General features: G+C 41.1%; 1 protein-coding gene across 1 annotated transcript; it reads right to left on the reverse strand.

Moving 5' to 3' along the window:
* Positions 1 to 16,068: 16,068 nt before the first annotated feature.
* LOC142166994 (uncharacterized) lies at positions 16,069 to 17,847 on the reverse strand. Its single transcript, XM_075227141.1, has 2 exons — positions 17,452 to 17,847; positions 16,069 to 16,080 (listed from the first exon to the last, which is right to left on the reverse strand). The coding sequence occupies exons 1-2, from the start codon at positions 17,845 to 17,847 to the stop codon at positions 16,069 to 16,071; spliced, it is 408 nt and encodes a 135-aa protein (XP_075083242.1).
* Between the last annotated feature and the right edge of the window lie 3,834 nt (positions 17,848 to 21,681).

Consider the following 21,681-nt stretch of genomic DNA (forward strand, 5'->3'; position numbering starts at 1 on the left):
AATCCGTTACATTTTTATTTTTTGTTTTTCCTTCGGTACTCGATAATCGTATTAAAGTTTTAATTAATTTGAATTTGCATCTCGTAAAGTTTATTAAAAGGGAAACGTTTTTTATTAGAATTTTTTCATTCCCGAAACTTGAATCCGGATTTATTTTTACTCTAACACTTGCATGCACTTGCTGAATACATTAAACTAAGTACTTTAATTAATCTTAAAAATTGTACAATATAACAACAATAACAAATTCAATATAATCTCGTAAATGAAGTCTGAGAAGGATAATGTATCCACAGACATTACCCCTGTCTCGTAAAAATAAAAATTGTTCCGATAGAGCCTCGACTATTTTTAAAAATAGTCACAAATTAAAATAATACTCAATACATATCACTCAATCATAATTATAAGTTTGGGGTAAAGACGGGTAATTTTCTCAATCCCTAGCACTTTCTTTGACTTTAATTTGTCATTCCAAACATTCATGCAATTAATTGTCTAAACTCTTTTTAATTAGTCTTTCAAGCATTCCCTTTTCCTTTCTTCATATCACTATTCAATTATTTTAATAATCTAATGTGGTAAATTTTTGCCAGTAAGCCTTCAATAGGTTCGTGTGCCTCTCAAGTTATTTTTTGAAGTACGTACTTAGGGGACAAATCTATACTATAATTTACCAGACAAGCTGTAAACAATATTATTGTGTGGTCGAAAAAGTTTCATCGACATTTGAGGTTCATTGGACGACTTTTATATGTTGTCGATCACACAACGGCTATATATGACATTCTAGAATCATGTGCTTTCATGTCTAGTTATTTTTTATAGAAAGAAATTGTAGTTGGGTACTAAAATATGTAAAGATAAACGTATCCTAAATAGTCTTCTTTTTTCATTTATCATTTTAGTATTTTTTTTAAAAAAAAAATTAAAGATGTGCACGTGATTGAAGTGATGAAATTGTATGGGTCAAAATCTGACCATGGAATGGTTGTTCTTAAAAGGAATGATAAGGGGTCGATCAAGCCGTAATCATACCTACGGGGCGTGATAGAAAAGAGCACCTCGGCCATTCCAGGGTCAAACCGTCGGAAAGCTTACATCACAGAACAAGCGTAATGTTTGGGCGAGCGATGAAGGATACAGTCATAAGAAAGTATGCCGGTCAAAGACTATTAGATAAATAAAAAAATTGTTAATATATATATATGGGAAGTTGAGCCCAGATCTAGAAGGGAGGTTTTTTTATAGCCATCACTATGGAGTCAACAAGAGGAATCTCTTAGTTATCAACAATTCTCTATCTTCTCCTTCTTTGCTTCCACGATTATGGTGCAAACTTGTCTTAGATGTAAGCCTATCATTCACATTTGATATACGATAATTATCTTAAGAAATATTACATGTTCTTGTTCTTCTTCGATTTTTGTACTCGACATATTTGGATCTAAAGTTAATTATGTTTGGCTAAGATTTATCTTCCATATCTATGATAATTAGTTTAACAAAAGGGTTTAGTACTTTTTTGGTCAAACAATTTGGCGCCGTCTATGGGGATTTCTTAGCCAAATTTCTTAGTTTCCGTTAGATCTAGAACCAGCGAAATATCACTACCACGCTGTCATGGCCTCACCATATCGGCATAATCACCCACTCGAAAGAGCGGTAGGTAAGCTTTCGAGATAACCGTACCAATCTAGGTCAGGTTGCTACATAAAATAGAAGTCGTAACCAATGTCTGTGCAAAAACCCACGCCTCACATGTAACGATGGGTTTGGCACGACATATGCACATTTAAAATAGGATCACGGTTGTCTGGCATGACCATAACCCAATTTGACATATCTACCTTACATATTGACCCGTATTCCCACCCCTTGGGAAGGGGCGACAGCCTGCCGTATGGTTTTTTGAAAGAGTGGGCACATCCAGCCCTACTTTCACATCCCCCCACACGTTGGATAATTTATGAATGAAGCATGACATGTTTCTCTTATTGCTTGTGCAAATCGGACGAAATTGGACTGGGACTCGATTTCAATACTTCAGCAAGTAAGGTGGACCCAACCCGTGAAAAGCCTAGACGTCGTTAGCAACGAAGCCGAACATGGACGCCAAATCTAAAACCATCGTTCGAGCACTAGACGAAGCGAGTAACCCTACGACGCCGCTCCTTCTTTCACCGGCTCGTTAGGTCGACGTAACAGACGATTCCATTTTGGTTTATATTCACTATTTTGTTGATTCAAACAGGAATGCGAGCACTCGTATGGGCACGCGAGCGAGGGACCGACACCTCCAAAACACCCCCAGAAATGGTTTCGTAGCATACCACCCCACAAGTAATGACGGAGCAAAACCCCCTAAACCGTAGCATATCTAACAGAAATATCTCGGTACTGAAAAACTATCAAAAAAAGGGAGTAACTCTTGCAAAAGCGAAGTTAAGCAAACTGGGACTCACCCAGGAAATGCATAGTATTCTCCAATGCAAGAGAATTTAAGCAAACTGGACTCACCCAGGAAACACATAGTATTCTCCAATGCAAGCGAAGCTAAGCAAAACTGGGACTCACCCAGGGAACACCCAATATTCTCTAGCAAAAATAAAATTGAGTACACCGGGACTCACCTTGACGTACGCATAAACGGTACGACGACCTGTAAAGTTCTCCAAAAGTCTACATAACAATGATGCAACGAGTTAACATTTTGACCTTTGCTTGAAATAACACCCTACGGCCAACGACCATCACCAAAAGAAGAATTTGACCTCGCTCGAATTATAAAAGGGTTAACATTTCGACCTTTGCTCGAAATAACACCCTTGCAGCCGACAGTCATCGCCAAAAGAAGAATTCAACCTGACCTCGCTTGAAATATAACGGGTTAACATTTTGACCTTTGCTCGAAATAACACCCCTAAGGCCAATGGCCATCGCCAAAAGAAGAATTTGACCTCGCTCGAGTTATAATAGGTTACTATCTCGATCTTACTCGAAATAATACCCTTACGGCCACTGGCCATCGTCGAATCAAATAGGTCACAATTCGATCTTGCTCGAATTAACACCTTTACGGCCATCGACAATTGTCAAAACAAGTAGGTTATAGTTCAACCTCGTTCGGAACAATACCTTTACAGCCGCTGACCACAGTCAAATAAAAGGAAGTTCAAAATCGTTCAAAAATAAGTCAGAAATTGACTTCGCCCGAAACGGCGACTCCAAATTCAAACTTGTTCAAATAAAGTAAGAAATGGGCCTCACTCTAGATGGCGGTTCCAAGTTCGACCCCGCTCGAGTACACATAAAAAAATTGACTTTGCCTAAGTTGGCAAGTTTGAACTTAATCCCACTCGAATGTTCAAGTCAAGAATGACTTCGACCAAAAGGGTGGATCCGAATTCAACCTCGTTTGAATCAAGGATGATACCGCCTAAAATGACAAATCAGAAGTTAACCTCGCCCAGGCGTACGAGTTCGAAGCGACTTCATTTGGACTCACGCGACAAGGCATTACTCGATCCGGTCAAGGTCGGATTCGCAAATCAAAAAATTAGGGACTTGTCACACAAAAAAAAATCCAAAGGTCTACGCCAAAACAAAAGATATGTAACAAGCAAGGGGAAGGGAAAGAAAATCAAAGGATATACAAAGGCGAAACAATTGTTTTGTTTATATATACGTGCGCAACAGTCGCACCTTACAAAAGGACAAAATGGGCCCAAAAAAGACGAAAATGAACAACACAAAAAAGAGTACTAAAGCAGTAGCAGCTTTTCACCCGTGTCATCACCGTCGTTCTCCCCATCATTGTCTTCAGGAAACTTCTCCTTAATATCAGCGTCCTCGCCGGCCTCCAGTGTCGCAGGGTCGTAGCCACAATTAACACAAGCCTCGTATGCCTTCGCCCGGGCTTCTTCAAAAGCAGCCTTAGAGACATTGCCCGCCTCTCACAAACCCTTGTATATGTCTCGTTGGGCCTCAGCATGGACCCAAAGCTCATGTAAGTGACAAGGAATGGCGGTATAGGTAGATTCAACTTGAGCCAACAACTGCACCATCTCAGCCTTGAGCGCCATGACTTGGTTCCCGAGGCTTGAAACCTCCCGATCAATCTCTCCGATGCGCTTTTCGAGTCTCGCCTTCCTTAGCGTGGTCGTTGCCCTCTCGGATTCCTACTCAGATTGAAGGACGCGGATAGTGTCCTCCAACGCTTTCGCTCTTGCAAAAGCCGACGCTCGGGCGTTCTCGGCATTCTACAACTCGGCTAATTTTCTCTCCAGCTCGACTAACTTCCCCATCCATTCTACACTCAAAGCTTCTACTCTAGCGGCATTCTGATCAAGTTCGGCTTGCAACAACAACACTTTTTCCTGAAGATGCTCTCACCCTGCAGCGACCCCCTTTCTGAACTCAAGTTCTCTACCCTTAGCACAAAGCAGTGCCTCAAGCTCACTACACCTGCGAATGGACTGCATTAGCTTCTGATCCCTTTTTTCCAAATCCTCCCGAGGGATTGGTTGTCAGTACCCGCCCTGAGCCGCTCATGCATCTCACGACATTTGTTGCGACAATGCCGATACTTTTCAAGCATAATCAGAATAATTTTGGCTCGAGTCTCGGTCCTGCGAGCACTCTCGATATCCAGCATGTAAGACTGAAAACAAAGAAAAAAGTTGATAAAGGCCAAGGCCGCAAAAAGAAAAGAAAAACAAACAAGGAAAAAGAACTTACCCTCAGGACCATCGCGGCCACACCATGTGACAATTCGGCGTCGCTGACATCCTGAAGAGCTCCGCTTTCTGCGGCAGAGCATAGAAGGTCGAACTACGACACAAAATCCACAGTGTCTCACAGAAGATTGAGGTCCGATGGAATTTCAAGTATTCGGGAAGGACCTCCCGCTCTTACCGCAGTTCGGGTAAAGCCCTCATCGAACATCCTAACGTCATCAGGATCGAGGTCGGAGTCAGACTCGTAATCATCAACCACGACACTTTTTCCCCTCTTTACAACCGAAGAAGAGGTGTGGTTTGGACGGGATGATGAAGGGCCGCCCAACACAGCAATGGCAGCCTCAGGACTCCATCTCTCCCCCACATCAGTTTGTTGATCGCTCACAACAGGCATAGCCTCTGCGACCGGGTTGGCACTACCGTCAATTTCAGGCATTGCCAAGGGAAGGTCGCCCCTCGAAGATGTTTTGGCTTGAGGATCCACTTCTAACACCACTCGCCATCTCTTCGACGGGCCCTTTCCACAATCAGCATGGGAAGATTCACCCATTGAGTGGATGGTAGAAGCCAGAGTCTCAGGTTGAGGAGGAGCCTTCGTGCACACGACTCTGACAACAGGTGCAGATTAGGTAGTTCTCGATGTAGGCCGGTAGCGACCCTCGACGCAGGCTGGGTAAGAGGCACCGGTTGACGGAACACGAGTGGAGGAGCCCTTATCCTTCGCACCTTAGCAAATAAAGACGATCATACAACGACAATATCAAACCATAAGGCAAAGAAAAAAGAACTACAATGGGTAAAATCACCAGTAAGAGGCTTACGCCCATATTTCTCGTAGAAGGACGCCGACTTGCGAACCCCCACTGTATGGGGAAGAATTGCATTTACCCACTCGCGAATGTCGTCAACTGGCAGGGGAGGCAGTCTCTCGGCTGCAAAAGTGAAAACAAGTCATTAGCAATGTCACCCAAAGAAGAACGATCAACGACCGCCTCGAGATGAATCACAAAATAAACAAAGTAAAACTTACGTGAGAAGTCCCATACCTCAGGGAACCCTACTGAGTCCGCCACAAGGTGCTCTATCCACACATAAAAATAACTTTCCTAGAAGCGGCGATTAGCCTTATCATCCATCTTCACCACCAAACTCTTGGTTCCTCGATAGCGCATGTGGATCATCGTGCCTCGAATAAATTGAGGGGCAAAAATATGAAGCATGTGCCCTAAAGTAATTCCTCGACCGGCGAGCTCCGTGTACTTGAGGAGCATGAGGAAGAGCTTGTACGCGTACGGTGAGAGTTGAGCCGGCACACTTCGTAGAAGCGGTAAAAGTCTACCACTAAAGAGGGGAGAGGAAGTGTATATCCGACAACAAAGGGATACACGTAAAAAGCGCAGTATCCCAGGCGGTGCAAGTGTACAATATCAATTCCCGTCGCCGGCACCATTTTGATATTGTTTAGAATTCCCCACTTAGTCTTGAGCGCCGTAATCACCGCTTCATCCATGGTAAAAGGGGCAGGTTCCGGTTCTTCTCCGGTAGGGTTGTTAAAGTCAGTCCATAATTTCCTCGGACGGGGCAGTATCTCAGCCACTGTCGGAACTCCCTCATCTTCTACCACCTCCACTCCCTCTCCAAGAGGAGGTACGTCATTTTCTGGTACCAGAGCTTCGACGAATCTGTCAATCTAGGAAGAGTACCAGCCATTTGTCTAACTTGATCAAAATAAACAAGAGTAATGAAGGAAAATATAGGATGGTCGCGTTAAATTCTGACGAAAGTAGAAGTATGACATCAAAAATATAAAATACTGAAGAAAGTGGAAGTTTGCAAAATTCCTCATGTGAATCGAAAAGCGTAACAATCAAATGGTAGGTTCCCCCTATTTATAGGAACATAAATGCCATGCGGGAAACCCAAGAGCCGCCAATCAAAAAATTAAAAGGGCAAGGGAAACGATACGGTGCCTAGGAAATGTGCGCCATAATGATGCATAATGGGTACCTATGATATCTCGAATCGATGCAATGATTCAGCTCCGAACTGAAATAACGGATCGATGATACCACTGAAGCATCACGTCGCCACCTCGACTTAAGGACCTCGTTCAACGCATAACGTTCAAATTTCTCCTATTTTTTGAATCAACAGAATCCGCCGGTTGAGCTCTCCAAAAAGCGACCCCGACATACGGAGGGACTAATTGTATGGGTCAAATTTGACCATAGGATGGTTGTTATTAAAAGTAACAATAAGGGGTCGACCAAGCCACAATCATGCCCACAGGCGTGATAGCAAAGAGCACCTCAACCATGCCGGGGTCAAACCATCGGAAAGCTTACGTCGCAGAACAAACGTAATGCTTGGGCGAGCGATGAAGGATATAGTCATAAGAAAGTATGTCGGTCAAAGACCATTGGATAAAGGGGGAAAATCGTTTATATATATATATATATATATATATATATATATATATATATGGAAAGTTGAGCCCACATCTAGAAGGGAAGTTTTTTGATAGGCATCGCTATGGAGTAAACAAGGGGAATCTCTTGGTCATCAACAGTTCCCTATCTTCTCCTTCTTTGCTTCCACGATTATGGTGCAAACCTGTCTTAGATGTAAGCCTATCGTTCACATTTGATATACGATGATTATCTTAAGAAATATTACACGTTCTTATTCTTCTTCGATTTTTGTATTCAGCATATTTGGATCTAGAGTTAATTATGTTTGGCTAAGATTTACCTTCCATATCTATGATAATTAGTTTAACAAAATGGTTTAATACTTTTTTGGCCAAACAGAAATATATGTTGAGACAATAATTTTTGATGGGACAATAACCACTATCAATTTGTGTGATTCAATGAAAATTTCCCGGTGAAAAATCATAAAACTATTTACTGTTCCTCGAATACCCTTTATTATATGGTACTACTTTTTTTGCTTTTCCACCCATGATATCCGATACTCGCATTGGGACCCACCTAAATTCGAATTCGCTCTGAAAGTTCCATATTAGGGGTAAAATACTCCCTACCAAAGGCGACTTCATATCTAGTGTTCGAATCCGAGATTAGAATCACTAGTTAAGGAAGAAGAAGTACTTACCACTTCACCACAACCCTTATTGGTTACTACTATTATATAGTACTTACCTTGAATTCCGAATTTTCCAAGAATTATAAACACTGTGACACTACCAATCAGGTAGCTTGTCAAATTTCCTCATTTGTCTTTATTTTCATTATTATACAGTCAGCCTAAATGAAGGTTAATTGTTACTACCAAATTAGATGGAAAAAACCAGAGAGGCTTTCATATTAGTTATGCCACTCCTATAACTTTGGCTATATAGGAGGAATAATTTAAGTTCGAGAAGAGAAGCAATACTAGTTTAAGAAATCATATTCATGGATTTTGTATTAACCTCAGATAACATGACTATGGTGTAGTAGTTGTTTTTATCCAGTTACTCCTTAAACGTACATTCCTTAGGTTTTTACAGGCTTTAGCACCAATAAAGAGTGGTAAAGATTAGAGAAGGGTAAATATTCTTTCACTATTAGTATGAGCGGCAAAATAGTTAAAAGAAAACAGTTAACTATCCATATTATCCACTAAAAAATGAGTTGGATAATGAACTTTTTAAAATGGGTCAAATATGAATAAGAACCATATTATCCATTTAAAAAATGGATAACCAATAGGTAACCAATTGATGATTATTGAGTTTAACTTTTACATTTGTAAAATATCAAATTGGGGTCCCTCAAATTAGGGAGACTAAGAATTCTCTCAAATGTGATCATATGTAAGAAGTCATGGATAATATGGTTACCCATATTATCCGCCGGTTAATTCATTTTTTATCCGTATTAAATATGGTCGGATCGGATAATTAATCCATTTTTTATTACTCATTTTCGACCTAAACCATATCCGACCCGACACACCCGTTTACCACTCCTAACTATTAGTTAGATATTTCGAGTTCGAACTCCATATTGTAAACATTTCATTTGGCAAATAGGGTCTTGGTTTAGCCAATGCGTTTCAACCATTATAAGTGCGTAGCCATGAAAAAAAACCACGCATTACTTTTAGCTCGAAAGATTATAGTATATACGAACAAGCAATTGAATTTACTTGGAATCTATGAATTCTAAGATTACTACTTGAAGTTACGATTATAGGAAAGCCTTGGATACCTCGTTTTGGAAGATTTTATTCGAAATGGTGACAATTCCTTAAAAGGCTATATTTGCCAATATAGTTACTATGAAATGATGAACTAAGGGCTATGTGGTCACACCAATAATCACATGCTTTACAATGATGGCCTGTCGCTTTCTCACACTTAACCCTTTGCTACCCACAACTCACTTTTACAAACAACCAGTCTCTTTTCTCTTCTTCAATTGACAGTTGGCTTCTTGCTTTTAGTGGCGGATTTAACTTAATACTACTGATAACGTCAAACTATGCCTTATACAAAGATACACATGGACGTAGCAAATATAATCTGAGTAATTCTGTCCAGAGTCGAACCACAGAGAATTAACCTATCAATTACTTTTGACGGATTTACTAAATTCACAGAATCAATTTCCCCAAACTTTGTAATTCACAAATGATGATATTTCTAACAACTAAAGTCTGAAAATAATTAACAGCTGAAAATTAACTATGCTTAATGTGTAAACAGTTAGAATAAGGTCTAAGGTAATGGTTTCCCCCGTTGGTGATTTCCTTGGTTGTATGTTTCTTACAGCGATACCTTAGTTGCCTCTATCAATCAAGAACTCTCCATCTATCATAAATCTCTCTCAAGCAATTATGATAATTTACTAGACGCACTCTCTCAAGCTACGCTAGCTAGATTCACATTACCGTTCTTTTAGATTGTACCTGAGGTATCGTTATCTCTAATCCAACCTCTAAACCCTCGGTTATGACTCTTGTCTATACTCTGGGAGTGATGTTGTTCAAACAACTACCTAAATATGCACTCTCTCTCAAGAAGATACATAATAAATAGGAACGGATAATTGAGGGCCCTTTCAACTAACCACAATCAAAACGTAGATGAACAAATAGAGATTAACAACCAATTCAAACTATATTAATATAACAACCAAGTCATCCCCAACGGGTTTCCCCAAAACCTTAGATTAAAGTATTTAGCTACTCATGACAACGTAAGAATAGACTACGAAAATATTCATAATGGAAAATTGCAAGAAAAATAGAAGAGAATAAGAACTATGATGTTTTGGGTGATCTCTCACACTTGTTCTTCTTGTCAAAATAATCTCAAAATAAGCCTACTTCTCTTGGACGAGTTTCCTACATCTTATAAGGGTTTTACAAAGCTTTCCTGAATTGACACTTTGGCCCCTTAAATTTCTGGACTGTGAACATGCTGCCGCGGCCGCGGCGTCGACCGCGGAGAACACTGCCTCCAACCGCGGCGCGGACCGCGGTGAGTATGCTGTGCCTTTTTGTCTCCGCGTTCCTTCTCTTTTTTTGCTCTTTTGTGTTTGAGTACTTCTTGAGTGGATGTTTTCTTCACGTTATTGCCTCTAAACACTTCATGTTGCTTCGTCACATCTTATATTCCCTGTGAAACCAAATAGCATTAATTAAAGCATTTTATTGGCAACTTACATTATAAAACAACAACAAAGCATGGGCAATTATGGTATAAATAACAACTATATAGCCTATTATCAACACCCCACACTTAAATTATTGCTAGTCCTCGAGCAATTCACCACACTCCATAAAAATTCATTCCCTATATTTTTCCCTCTACGACTCACGCCATGAATATTATACAAGAGTTACACCTAGTAGTGAGCAGCTTTTACCTCAAGAATCAAGTTTTTCGTACCCTGTAACATTTGCACTTACTCAAACCACTCTACACAAGATGCACCTTTCCTTTGTGAATCACATGCCCTCATATGACACAAGAGAGTAGTTCTATATATGTAATGATAGTGATAACAATTAGGAACTCAAATAGACAGAATTCGCTCACTCTCCAAAAAGAACATTCACATGCCACAAAGATGCACCATAGGCTTGCCCCTAGTGTAGTACTCGACTAATCGAGCCCCACTCAGTCTAAGATTAATAGGACTTTATTTGGTTGTAATGTAGGCTAAGGGACGGGTAGGATACATTTGGATATAGTGACTAACCTCCCTAAGCACTTTTAATACAATTACGTTGAATTTAAAAATCATCCTTTTGTAAGCCAATACTCCACCACATTTATTTAAATATCCCCATATATTAGGTGCAATTTGTACAAGTTACCACTTATCAATCACTACAAAATATATGAAATTTTATTTTTCGTGGTGCTTTTCTTTTTACGCTTCACATTCTGCACTTTTTCTCTATTTCCATGGTTCCACTTCAAAAACCAAACCACCACCCCACACTTTTGTCTTTACATAATCTCAATACCAATATAGTGCTTAGTGAGAGGGAGGAAAATTGGTTCAAACAACAGGCTATTCAAACAAGTGGTTAAGTTCACATTGTGGTTGCCAAAGAAACAGGCTTATAGGCTCAACGGGGTTAACTAAGATGTAATTCATTCAGGTGGGTTCACTTTATATATCTGGCTCAACAAATAAATGCCTATATCACTTCTAAAACCGAATGAAGCTACAATTTCGCTTTGCAAACACACATGGCAAGTTCTAGGCATCAAAAGTATAGTATGTAATACAATGATACTCACACCCACATGGCACATGACTCACTCCGGATTAGTTTATCAAAACATTCTCTTTTGAGTGTTCAAGTTAGGTACAAACGTACAATTTTAAGGCACTTAAACAAGATTCAACCCTTGAAGCTAAGCGCTGCACTCTAGCATCTATCGTTAGGTGTAAGAACGCTAAGGGTTTTTCTTCTTCAATTTTAAGCTCGTCACCCATTAATCCTAACCTAAAACAAAACAAAATCTATCTATACCTGGTTCAAGCTAAACTCTTGGAAAAGAACCGTGGCCCAAAGAAAAACCAAGGGGGAGTTACTACACTACCTAAAAAATAAAAAAATCTTTTTAGTGTTTTCTATAGACTAGCTTCCCTCAAGAAAATTGTCTAAAGAATCCGTCATTAGGAAGAGTCTTTATATTTTAATTTTTTTTCTCGACTTAGTTCCTCAAGAACCCCGCCGAAAGAGATCCATCGTCGGGACAAGTCGCTTCTATTTTCACTTCCTACAAAAAAAACTGTTACTCTATTCCTAAAGTCACTAACACAAAACAAGACTATGAACAACAAATAGATAATATTCACAAGTACAACATACAACGAAGTCCCCCACCCCACACTTATAATTAAGACATGTCCCCATGGCTTGACAATATAAAAAGCAGTGAGGTAAAGAAACTTCCCTGAAGGGTCACTCTTGATCTGAAACTGTGTCTGGGTTCACGTTGCAGGCGCGACCCAGTGCTCTCAACCAACCCATGAACTTCTTTTCCGACTTCACCTGTCGGTCAGCCACAACATCAATGCGGGACCCCAAGTCAGTGACGGAGGTCCACAGTCCAGTCATATCCCGCTCCAAAGCATCCATCCGAGTGCTCCGGCGTGGCTGTGACGATCCTGCCTCATCCCCTCTAGGAGGGGCTGTGATCTCAGTAGCTTCGGCAACATCAGAATCATCCTCAGACTCAGACTCATCAGACGAGTCATTATTGCGTCGTATTGGCTCTCTTCCCTCTTGCCCAATTTTTCTCGCCCGGAAAGGGTTTTTTATAGGTAATTTCCCATCAACTCAGGAGTTCTCTAGAACATTAGCAAAGCGGCATATACGGGTGACAAGCGAAGGGAAGTAGTGTCCTTTGCTTAGTTCGGGCGATCGGATGAACATTTCTTCAGAGAGGACTCGGGTGACATCAAACCCTTGGTGAGTCATGAAGAAGTAGATCATAGCGGCCCGTGGCCCATTTACATCGGTGGTATTGCTGGATGGTAGCAACCGAGTGGTGATGATAGTGAACCAACATTTGGCCTCCCAAGTAAGAGACTTGGAGTGCAGAGTCGTCGGTTGTGCTACCCATTTGGGCTGTCTTCCAGGTATACAGATGACCTCCAGAATTCTGTCCCAGTCAACCATCGGGCGACTAGCCATGATGTAATGATCATCACCCGTGAATGCGGGGAGGCGATACACCTTGCAGATGACCTCTATAGCAGCATTAACTGGGGTGTTGCGCACAGTCACAACCTTGTCCTCGTGTTCCGGCAGGTTTGCATAGAACTCCCTCACTAACTGAATATTGGCTTCCTCGGGAGCCTCAAAGAAGATGTCCAGCTGACACCTCTGTAGCTCATCAAACATATTAGGGTATTCCTTCATCAAAGCCTTCCTGTCGATATGGACCTCATGGAGTAACTTCTTGGCAAGTTTCTGATTGTACCTTGCCTCTGCTTCTGCAGAGATGAACCGAGTGCCATCAAATCGTGGTGCACTGGGTTGGCCCCTAGCTCGTGAGGAGACTCCTGGGCCACTAGTAGAGGACCCAGTGTTTCATTTCTTACGGGCTAAACTCATAATACCTGTCAAAACAAAGAAACACGTATTAGGATGAGCCTAAAATGTGTGACTATGGGTGGTTACTCATACTTTACCACAACCATGTCACAACATCTCCTTATATCACCATTGAGGCAATTTCTCAAATATATTGTGGGCAAGGCATTTTCTTCACATTCATGTCCCCAAGGGAATCAAGAAAACTTCCCCAATTCAACTATCTACTACACCCACAGATTCCACACTTTTTGTTAACCATCACCCACCAACAACACCATTCCAAACATTCAAAACATAGCCCCTTCACCAAACATATGCTAAAAACGAAATTACACTAAAAAGAAGAAGAAGAACTAAATAAAACAAAATCCTATTACTAACACTACATTAGAACAACATTAAATAGCATAATGCAACAAAAAAGAAAAAAATAGAAAGTAAAGAGAAGAGGGTCGGAATCATACCTTAGGGGGAAAAGATGGGAGTGATTGTGAAGGAGGAAGAAGAAGAAGAGAGTATGGAGGAGAGGGTTAGGGTTTAGAGAGAGAGAGGTATTAGTGGGGATTGTAGGAGGAATTGTTTATTTTGATATAGGGAATGGTTTTAAATATTAAAAGAAGAGTGGGAAAAAGAGAAAAAAAAATTTAAAATTTCTGCGGACGTCGCCGCGGTTTGAGACAGAGTCCCCCGCGGTCGTTACCGCGGTCTGAGCCGTGGCCGCGGTGAAAATTTAAACGTTCAGTGATTTCCGCGGTCCTCGCCGCGATCCACGGTCCACCCGCGGTCCTCGCCGCGGTCGCGGCTGGCAAAATTTTTTGTTTTGTTTTTTGTCTTCTAAACACGAAGTTACATACTACACTTACAACAAATTTGTGGGTTGCCTCCCACGCAATGCCTAATTTAACGTCGTGGCATGACGCAAGTGGTTGAGCCATCACTCCTCCTTCGCGTACTGGGGTTCTTTCAAATTGATCACTACTGTATCCCTTTTTTCTTTAACTATTCCAAGGTAGTGTTTCAACCTTTGCCCATTTACTGAGAACTTGTTTGTACCATCTTTTGACTCAATCTCAACAGCTTCACTTGCAAACATTTGCACCACTCTAAATGGTCCTGACCATTGGGACTTGAACTTACCCGGAAACAATCTCAGCCTTAAATTATACAATAATACCTTGTCACCGGGTTTGAAATTTCTGTCCACAATGTCTTTATCATATATCTTCTTCATTCTTTCCTTGTAGAGCCTCATGCTTTCAAAGGCTTGATATCTAAATTCTTCCAGCTCATGCAACTCTGTCAGTCGATTTTGTCCAGCTGCTTCGGGATCCATATTCAATTGTTTCAGTGCCCACCAAGCTCGATGTTCTAGCTCCACAGGCAGGTTACAGGCCTTCCCAAATACCAACTTGTATGGTGACATGCCTATTGGTGTTTTGAACGCAGTTCTATAGGCCCAGAGTGCGTCATCAAGCTTCTTTGCCCAATCAGTTCGTGTGGCATTCACCGTCTTGGTTAGTACACTTTTATCTACCTGTTGGACACTTCAACCTGCCCACTGGTTTGCGGATGGTAAGAGGTAGACACCTTTTGGCGTACATCATACTTTGCAAGCAATTTCTCGAAGGATCTGTTACAGAAGTGAGTGCCTCCATCACTGATGATTGCTCTTGGTATCCCAAATCGGGTGAATATATTCTTTTTCACAAAACCTATCACCACTCTTGCATCATTAGTGGGCAACGCTGTAGCTTCCACTCATTTAGACACGTAATCCACAGCAACAAGTATGTATTTATTGCCAAATGAGCTGACGAAGGGGCCCATGAAGTCAATCCCCCAAACATCAAACACCTTTACCTCTTGAATCGGGTTCATGGGCATCTCATGGCGACGGGAAATGTTCCCGATTCGCTGGCATTCGTCGCAGCCCTTCACCCATAGGTGTGCATCTCTAAACACTGTTGGCCAAAAGAACCCGGCCTCTAACACTTTCGTAGCTGTCCTGGCTCCTCCAAAATGTCCTCCATATGCTGATGCGTGACAAGCCTGCAAAACAGAAGATTGTTCTATCTCGGGGACACACCTCCAGATCATATTATCAACACAGATTCTAAACAAATAAGGCTCGTCCCAATAATACATGCAGCAATCACGATAAAACTTTTTCTTTTGGACAGATGAGAAGTCATGGGGAACAATACCGCAGACTAGGTAGTTTGCAAAATCTGCATACCATGGCGCATCCTCAAGACTGGCTGCGAGCAGCTGCTCGTCTGGAAAGGTTTCCAGGATCTCTTCGACCTCGACTGATTTTTCAGCTCCTTCAAGTCGCGATAAATGATCAGCGACTTGATTTTTTGTGCCCTTACAATCACGAATTTCGAGGTCGAATTCTTGCAATAGTAGCACCCAACGAATCAGGCACGGCTTATACTCCTTTTTCTCAATTAGGTACCTAAGAGTTGCATGGTCAGTGTATACAATTACCTTGGAACCAATCAGATATGATCGGAACTTGTCAAAAGCAAACACCACCGCCAACATCTCCTTCTCCGTCACTGTGTAATTGAGTTGTGCACTGCTTAGCGTTCTGCTTGCATAGTAAATCGGATGCATCAACTTATCTTTTCGCTGCCCCAAGACTACTTCTATAGCATAGTCGCTGGCATCACACATGAGCTCAAATGGTTGCTCCCAGTTGGGTGCAACAATGATGGGTGTAGTGATAAACCTCTTCTTCAGTTCCTCAAATGCCAACCTGCAATCATTAGAAAACACAAAGGGCTGATCCTTTTCAAGGAGTTTGCATAATGGGTTAGCAATTTTGGAAAAATCTTTTATGAAACGCCGGTAGAACCCAGCGTGTCCAAGAAAACTTCTCATCGCCTTGACTGAAGTGGGCAGTGGTAGCTTCTCAATCACGTCAACCTTAGCATGGTCGACCTCAATTCCATTACTGGACACTCGATGCCCCAGGACCATACCTTCTTGTACCATAAAATGGCACTTCTCCCAGTTTAGCACTAAGTTTGTCTCCACACATCTTTTAAGCACTCTCCTTAAGTTATGAAGACAGTCTTCGAATGAATCTCCCACCACGGAGAAGTCATACATAAAGACCTCCATAATATCCTCCACCATGTCTGTGAAGATGGCTAACATGCACCGTTAAAAAGTCACGGGTACATTGCAAAGCCCAAAAGGCATTCTCCAAAAGGCAAAGATGCCATACGGATAGATGAAGGACGTTTTCTCTCTATCTTCGGGGGCTATTGATATTTGATTGTACCCCGAATATCCATCCAAGAAATAGAAGTGCGATCGCCCAGCCAGCTTGTCCAACATTTGGTCAATGAAAGGTAAGGGGAAATGGTCCTTCCGGATGGCTGTGTTCAATTTCCTGTAATCCATGCAGATACGCCACCCTGTGAGTGTACGAGTTGAGATCAACTCATTGTTCTCATTTTTTACAACAGTCATTCCCCTTTTTTCGGCACACATTGGACAGGGCTGTCCAATTACTATCAGAGATGGGGAAGATGATTCTCGCATCTAACCATTTGATTACTTCTTTCTTTACAACCTCTTTCATGTTTGGGTTCAGCCTTCACTGGTGTTTCCTGGAAGGTCTGTGCCTCTCTTCCAGGAGAATCTTATGCATACAGAAGGCTGGGCTGATACCCTTTATGTCTGCCATGGTCCAGCCAATGACAGTCTTGTTTTCCTGCAGTACCTGTACGAGCCGTTCTACCTGCACATCTATCAAACCGGATGATATGATAACAGGCAAGGTCGAATCAGGGCCTAAGAACACATACCTGAGGTGATCTGGGAGTGGCTTAAGTTCCAACTTGGGTGGTTCCTCTATTGATGGCTTTGCTGGAGGAGTGGCCCTTTTTTATAGCTAAAGGAACTCGAACTGAGGTTCCCTTGACCAAAATCCTCGGCCTTCCAGTGCCATGACCCATTCAGCTAACCCTTCACCATCCATTTCTTTTAAATTCGTCAGAAATGCCTCTAATGGATCTTTTACAGTTAGGGTTCTATCATCTTATTGTAGGATTACATCCACTGCCTCCACTAGAGAGCAATTAGCATATTCACTGGGTCTCCTCATAGATTGTTATACATTGAATATGACTTCTTCATCGTTCAATCTCATTTTTAATTCCCCAGTTTCACAGTCGATCAGTGCTCTCCCAGTGGCTAAAAATGGTCTCCCTAAAATAAGGGGTATCTCCTCATCCACCTGACAATCCAAGATAACAAAGTCTGTAGGGAACACGAACTTCCCCACTTGCACCAACACATCATCAAGAATACCAGTGGGCCTCTTCACTGTGCGGTCAGCCAGCTGTAGCAACATCAAAGTTGGCCTAGCTCTACCAATGCCCAGTTTGGTGTACACAGCTAGCGGCATCAGATTTATGCTGGCTCCCAAGTCACACAACGCCTTTGCAAAGGCATAACTTCCAACTGTGCATGGAATAGTGAAGCTACCTGGGTCTGACATCTTTTGAGCCATCAGTTTTGCCACCACTGCGCTGCAGGTCTATGTCAAAGTTACAATGGATAGATCTTGAAAATCAAACATCCATGACATTAGATCTTTCATCATTTTATCATAACCGGGCATCTCTCTCAAGGCATCCATTAAAGGAATATTTAACTGAATTTGACGCAGCATCTCCATGAACTTCTTATATTGGTATGCCTTCTTTTGTTTGACCAGTCTCTGAGGGAAGGGTGCAGGTATCATCCTTTGTGCATTGCTTGCTGGCTTCTCTCTGTTAAAATTTTCTGCACAAGAGGTTCCACCTGTTCTGCAACTTGCTCATTCATCTTTTCTTTGCCTTTTTCCTCCTGACTCTGCTCAACCACCACTTTAGTAAGTTTTGTTGGTTCATCTACCTCTAATTGAACTGGAGTGGCTGGTGTAGTATCCTTGCTGGCTTGTGCAATTTCCTGCTCTTTGTCTAAATCTCTCCTATTCCGGAGACTTACTGCCATCAGTTGATTCGGATTTTGGTCCTTGGGGTTTATGTTTGTGTCTGCAGGTAAAGTTCCCTGAGGACGGTTGTTCAAAGCCATGGACAACTGACCCAGCTGCGTTTCAATATTCTTTATGGCTGAATCATGCACTGTCAATTTTTCCTGCACTTTATTATTTGTCCCAATAAGTTGCTGAAGCATACCCCTGATTTCCACCATGTTGTTATCTTGCTGCTGAGGGGGTGGTTGGTATGTCAATTGTTGCTGATTTTGTTGTGGATAGCCCTGTGGTTTCTGATATGGTACTGGCACCAATTGGTTTTGAGGGTGCATACCCCCAGACTGCTGCATATTAGGCTTGTACTACTAATTTTGCTGCGGTCTCCACTACTGTGCTCCTTGCCTCTGACCCCTATAGTTGTTAACATAATTCATATCTTCCATTGCCCCTTGATATTCGCCTTCTCCGCTCCATGAACACACGTAGGACTGATTAACACAGGGTGTACACAGTCCTCCATTTGTCGTGTCAACAATATGCACATGTTTGGTATATAGGTGTTTATCGGGCGGGCTGGGATGGGCTGGACACAAAAATGGTCAGCCCGTTAGGGTTACGGGCGGGTTGTTAGCGGGCTGAAGTTAACGGGCTGGTGGCGGGCTGGGATTTTTCGGGTTCTATAGGGCCCGTACGGGTTCGGGCCTAGCGGGTTCGGGCGGGTCGGGCTTTCGTTTTTTTTCAACTATCTTATATTTTTCTTTTTCAATGTTATTGATAGTTAAGTACTTAAGTGTTTTCAAACTTTTAAGGGTTAAAATTAAAAATTAGAATTGAACTTTTAAGGGTTAGAATTAAAAGAACAATCTAAAAGTCTAAAACATAAAACATATTAACATAAATGCATAAGTCTATATAAAAAATATTGAATAAGAGTATAAGACATTATGCAATATAAAAAATTCATAATATTTAAGTAACTTTGATATTTTTATTGAATAATATATAGTACTTCTAATTAATTTGCAAGTTCTTTTTTGATTTTTTAAATATTTGAACTTGCAAATTAAAAGTTTACAACAATTGTTAAAAAAAAAAAGAAGTAATAGTAAATCAAATGTTTTGCATCATCTTTGTAAGCTCTTCCATGTCAATGTGAGGTGCTTGGTTTCCGGTATTATAATCGGTACCATAAACCATTATATCTCCAATCTCTCGGTCTTCCTCTTCATCTACCTCGTCGCGCCCTTGATTTCGCCGTTCTGATCTAATCCAATCTCTGAAGCACACTAGAACTTCCAAAGGGTTGCTGCCCAATGAATGACGGGTAGCTCCTAGTTGCTGTCTTGGTTGGCTAAATGTGCTCTCTGATGCAACTGTTGAAATAGGCACATTTAGAACGTCTTGAGTCATGGCCGAAAGAATAGGAAACTGATTTGTGTTGCTCCTCCACCAACTCAGAGGTAAAAAATCCTTTGTGAGGGGATCCAGTGACTTTTGCAAGTAGAATTGGAGTTCATCAATATTCCGGCTACTAGTTTGTTGATGCTCTCCTACTATAGACCAAATCAAATAATCTTGAACATTATCATCATCTTCCAAATTTGTTCCAGATGTTGAAGTATTACTTGAAGGAATATTTGCATCTACAACCGAAGAAGCATCAACAATGTTAGCATAATAATTATACAAAATTTGTAAATGTTTTTGCAGATCAGAAATACAAGTCTCAGTATCAGGAGTTTCAGTTGGTCCAATATCCATATAAGTATATAAAGCACTGATTAATTGGCGACACTTTATCATTTTAATAGTAGGGTTTAAAATAGCACCAATTAGAGAAAGTAGAAACTCAAACTTCAAATCTTCAATTGATATTTGATAACTTGATAATTAATGTCACACTTCACTTGAATAATTGAATTAGAAATTTATGATAATAATACTTTTGTAATGAAAGTATGAAACTTGTAAGTTGAAACTTGAAAGCTTGAAATAATGAGCAATTGAGAATATTATCAAGAGATAATTGAGAGATAATTGTGAGGAATAATGAAAAAGAAAGGGAGTATTTATAGTTTTTTAAAAGGATTCAATTGCAATTTATAAATTATAAAGGGGGGGGGGGCTAAAATATAAATAAAATACCAAATTTTGGCTGTTTTTGACAGATTTGGCCGTTGGCCAACGGTCATTTTTGAAATTTGACCATTGGCAACGGTCAGATTTAATTTTTAAAAAAAATTAGGTGATTTAGCGGGCTGTCGCGGGCTGAGGCCCGTTAAGAACCCGTTAAGGGATTAACTGTTTGTGGCGGGTTCGGGTACCCGTTTGGCGAAAACTTAACGTTACTAGCCCGCCCCCTGTCCAACCCGTCCCAACCCGCAAATATATGCACAGTAACGGGCTGGACCGGGCTGACCCGTGTTGAACCGGGTTGTTAGCGGGTCAGCCCAGCCCGATTAACACCTCTAGTTTGGTACCCATCTCATCTATCTTCTTTATCAAAATACTCACTTGCGTTAGAAGTGTGGCCATGTTCTCTACCTGCGAATTATTTGGCTCAAGAGGCACTGAATGCACTATGGGTGCCAGTGTTGTACCTCTAGTCATCCACCCTGAATTTTGTGACATCTTATCAAGAATAATTTTGCACTCCGTGAATGTTTTACTTAAAAATGCACCTCCAGCTGACATTTAAGTCAGCTAGCTCATTCCTGACATTTTCGTTGACATTATCTACGTCACCCATGTCAAATTCGAGTTGGTGTGATTATTGAGATTGTTGAAGTCTTTTGTTGGCACGGTTCAATGCCCTGAATGTTTTCTCGGGGTCTGAGAGTCCTTCTAGCAGTTCTCTAGTCCTCGAAGAACTTCTAGGCATACACCTACTTTCCACAAGAGTTCAAACGTTAGAATTTCAATGAAAAGATTGGGTATAGAGAAAACTGACTACCCTTAGAATTTTTGTACTCCTCTCAATTGTAATTGATAACACCGTTAATTTCCCGACAACGACACCAAAATTTAATAACGCCAAACTATGCCTTATACAAAGACACACACGGACGTAGCAAATATAATCTGAGTAACTCTGCCCAGAGTCGAACCATAGAGAATTAACCTATCAATTACTTTTGACGGATTTACTAAATTCACAGAATCAATTTCCCCAAACTTTGTAATTCACAATTGATGATATTTCTAACAACTAAAGTCTGAAAATAATTAACAGCTGAAAATTAATTATGCTTGATGTGTAAACAGTTGGAATAAGGTCTAAGGTAATGGTTTCCTCCGTTAGTGATTTCCTTGGTAGTATGTTTCTTATAGCGATGCCTTAGTTGTCTCTATCAATCAAGAACTCTC

This window comes from Nicotiana tabacum, chromosome 12, assembly GCF_000715075.1.
Source record: "Nicotiana tabacum cultivar K326 chromosome 12, ASM71507v2, whole genome shotgun sequence".
Classification (NCBI taxonomy): Eukaryota; Viridiplantae; Streptophyta; class Magnoliopsida; order Solanales; family Solanaceae; genus Nicotiana; species Nicotiana tabacum.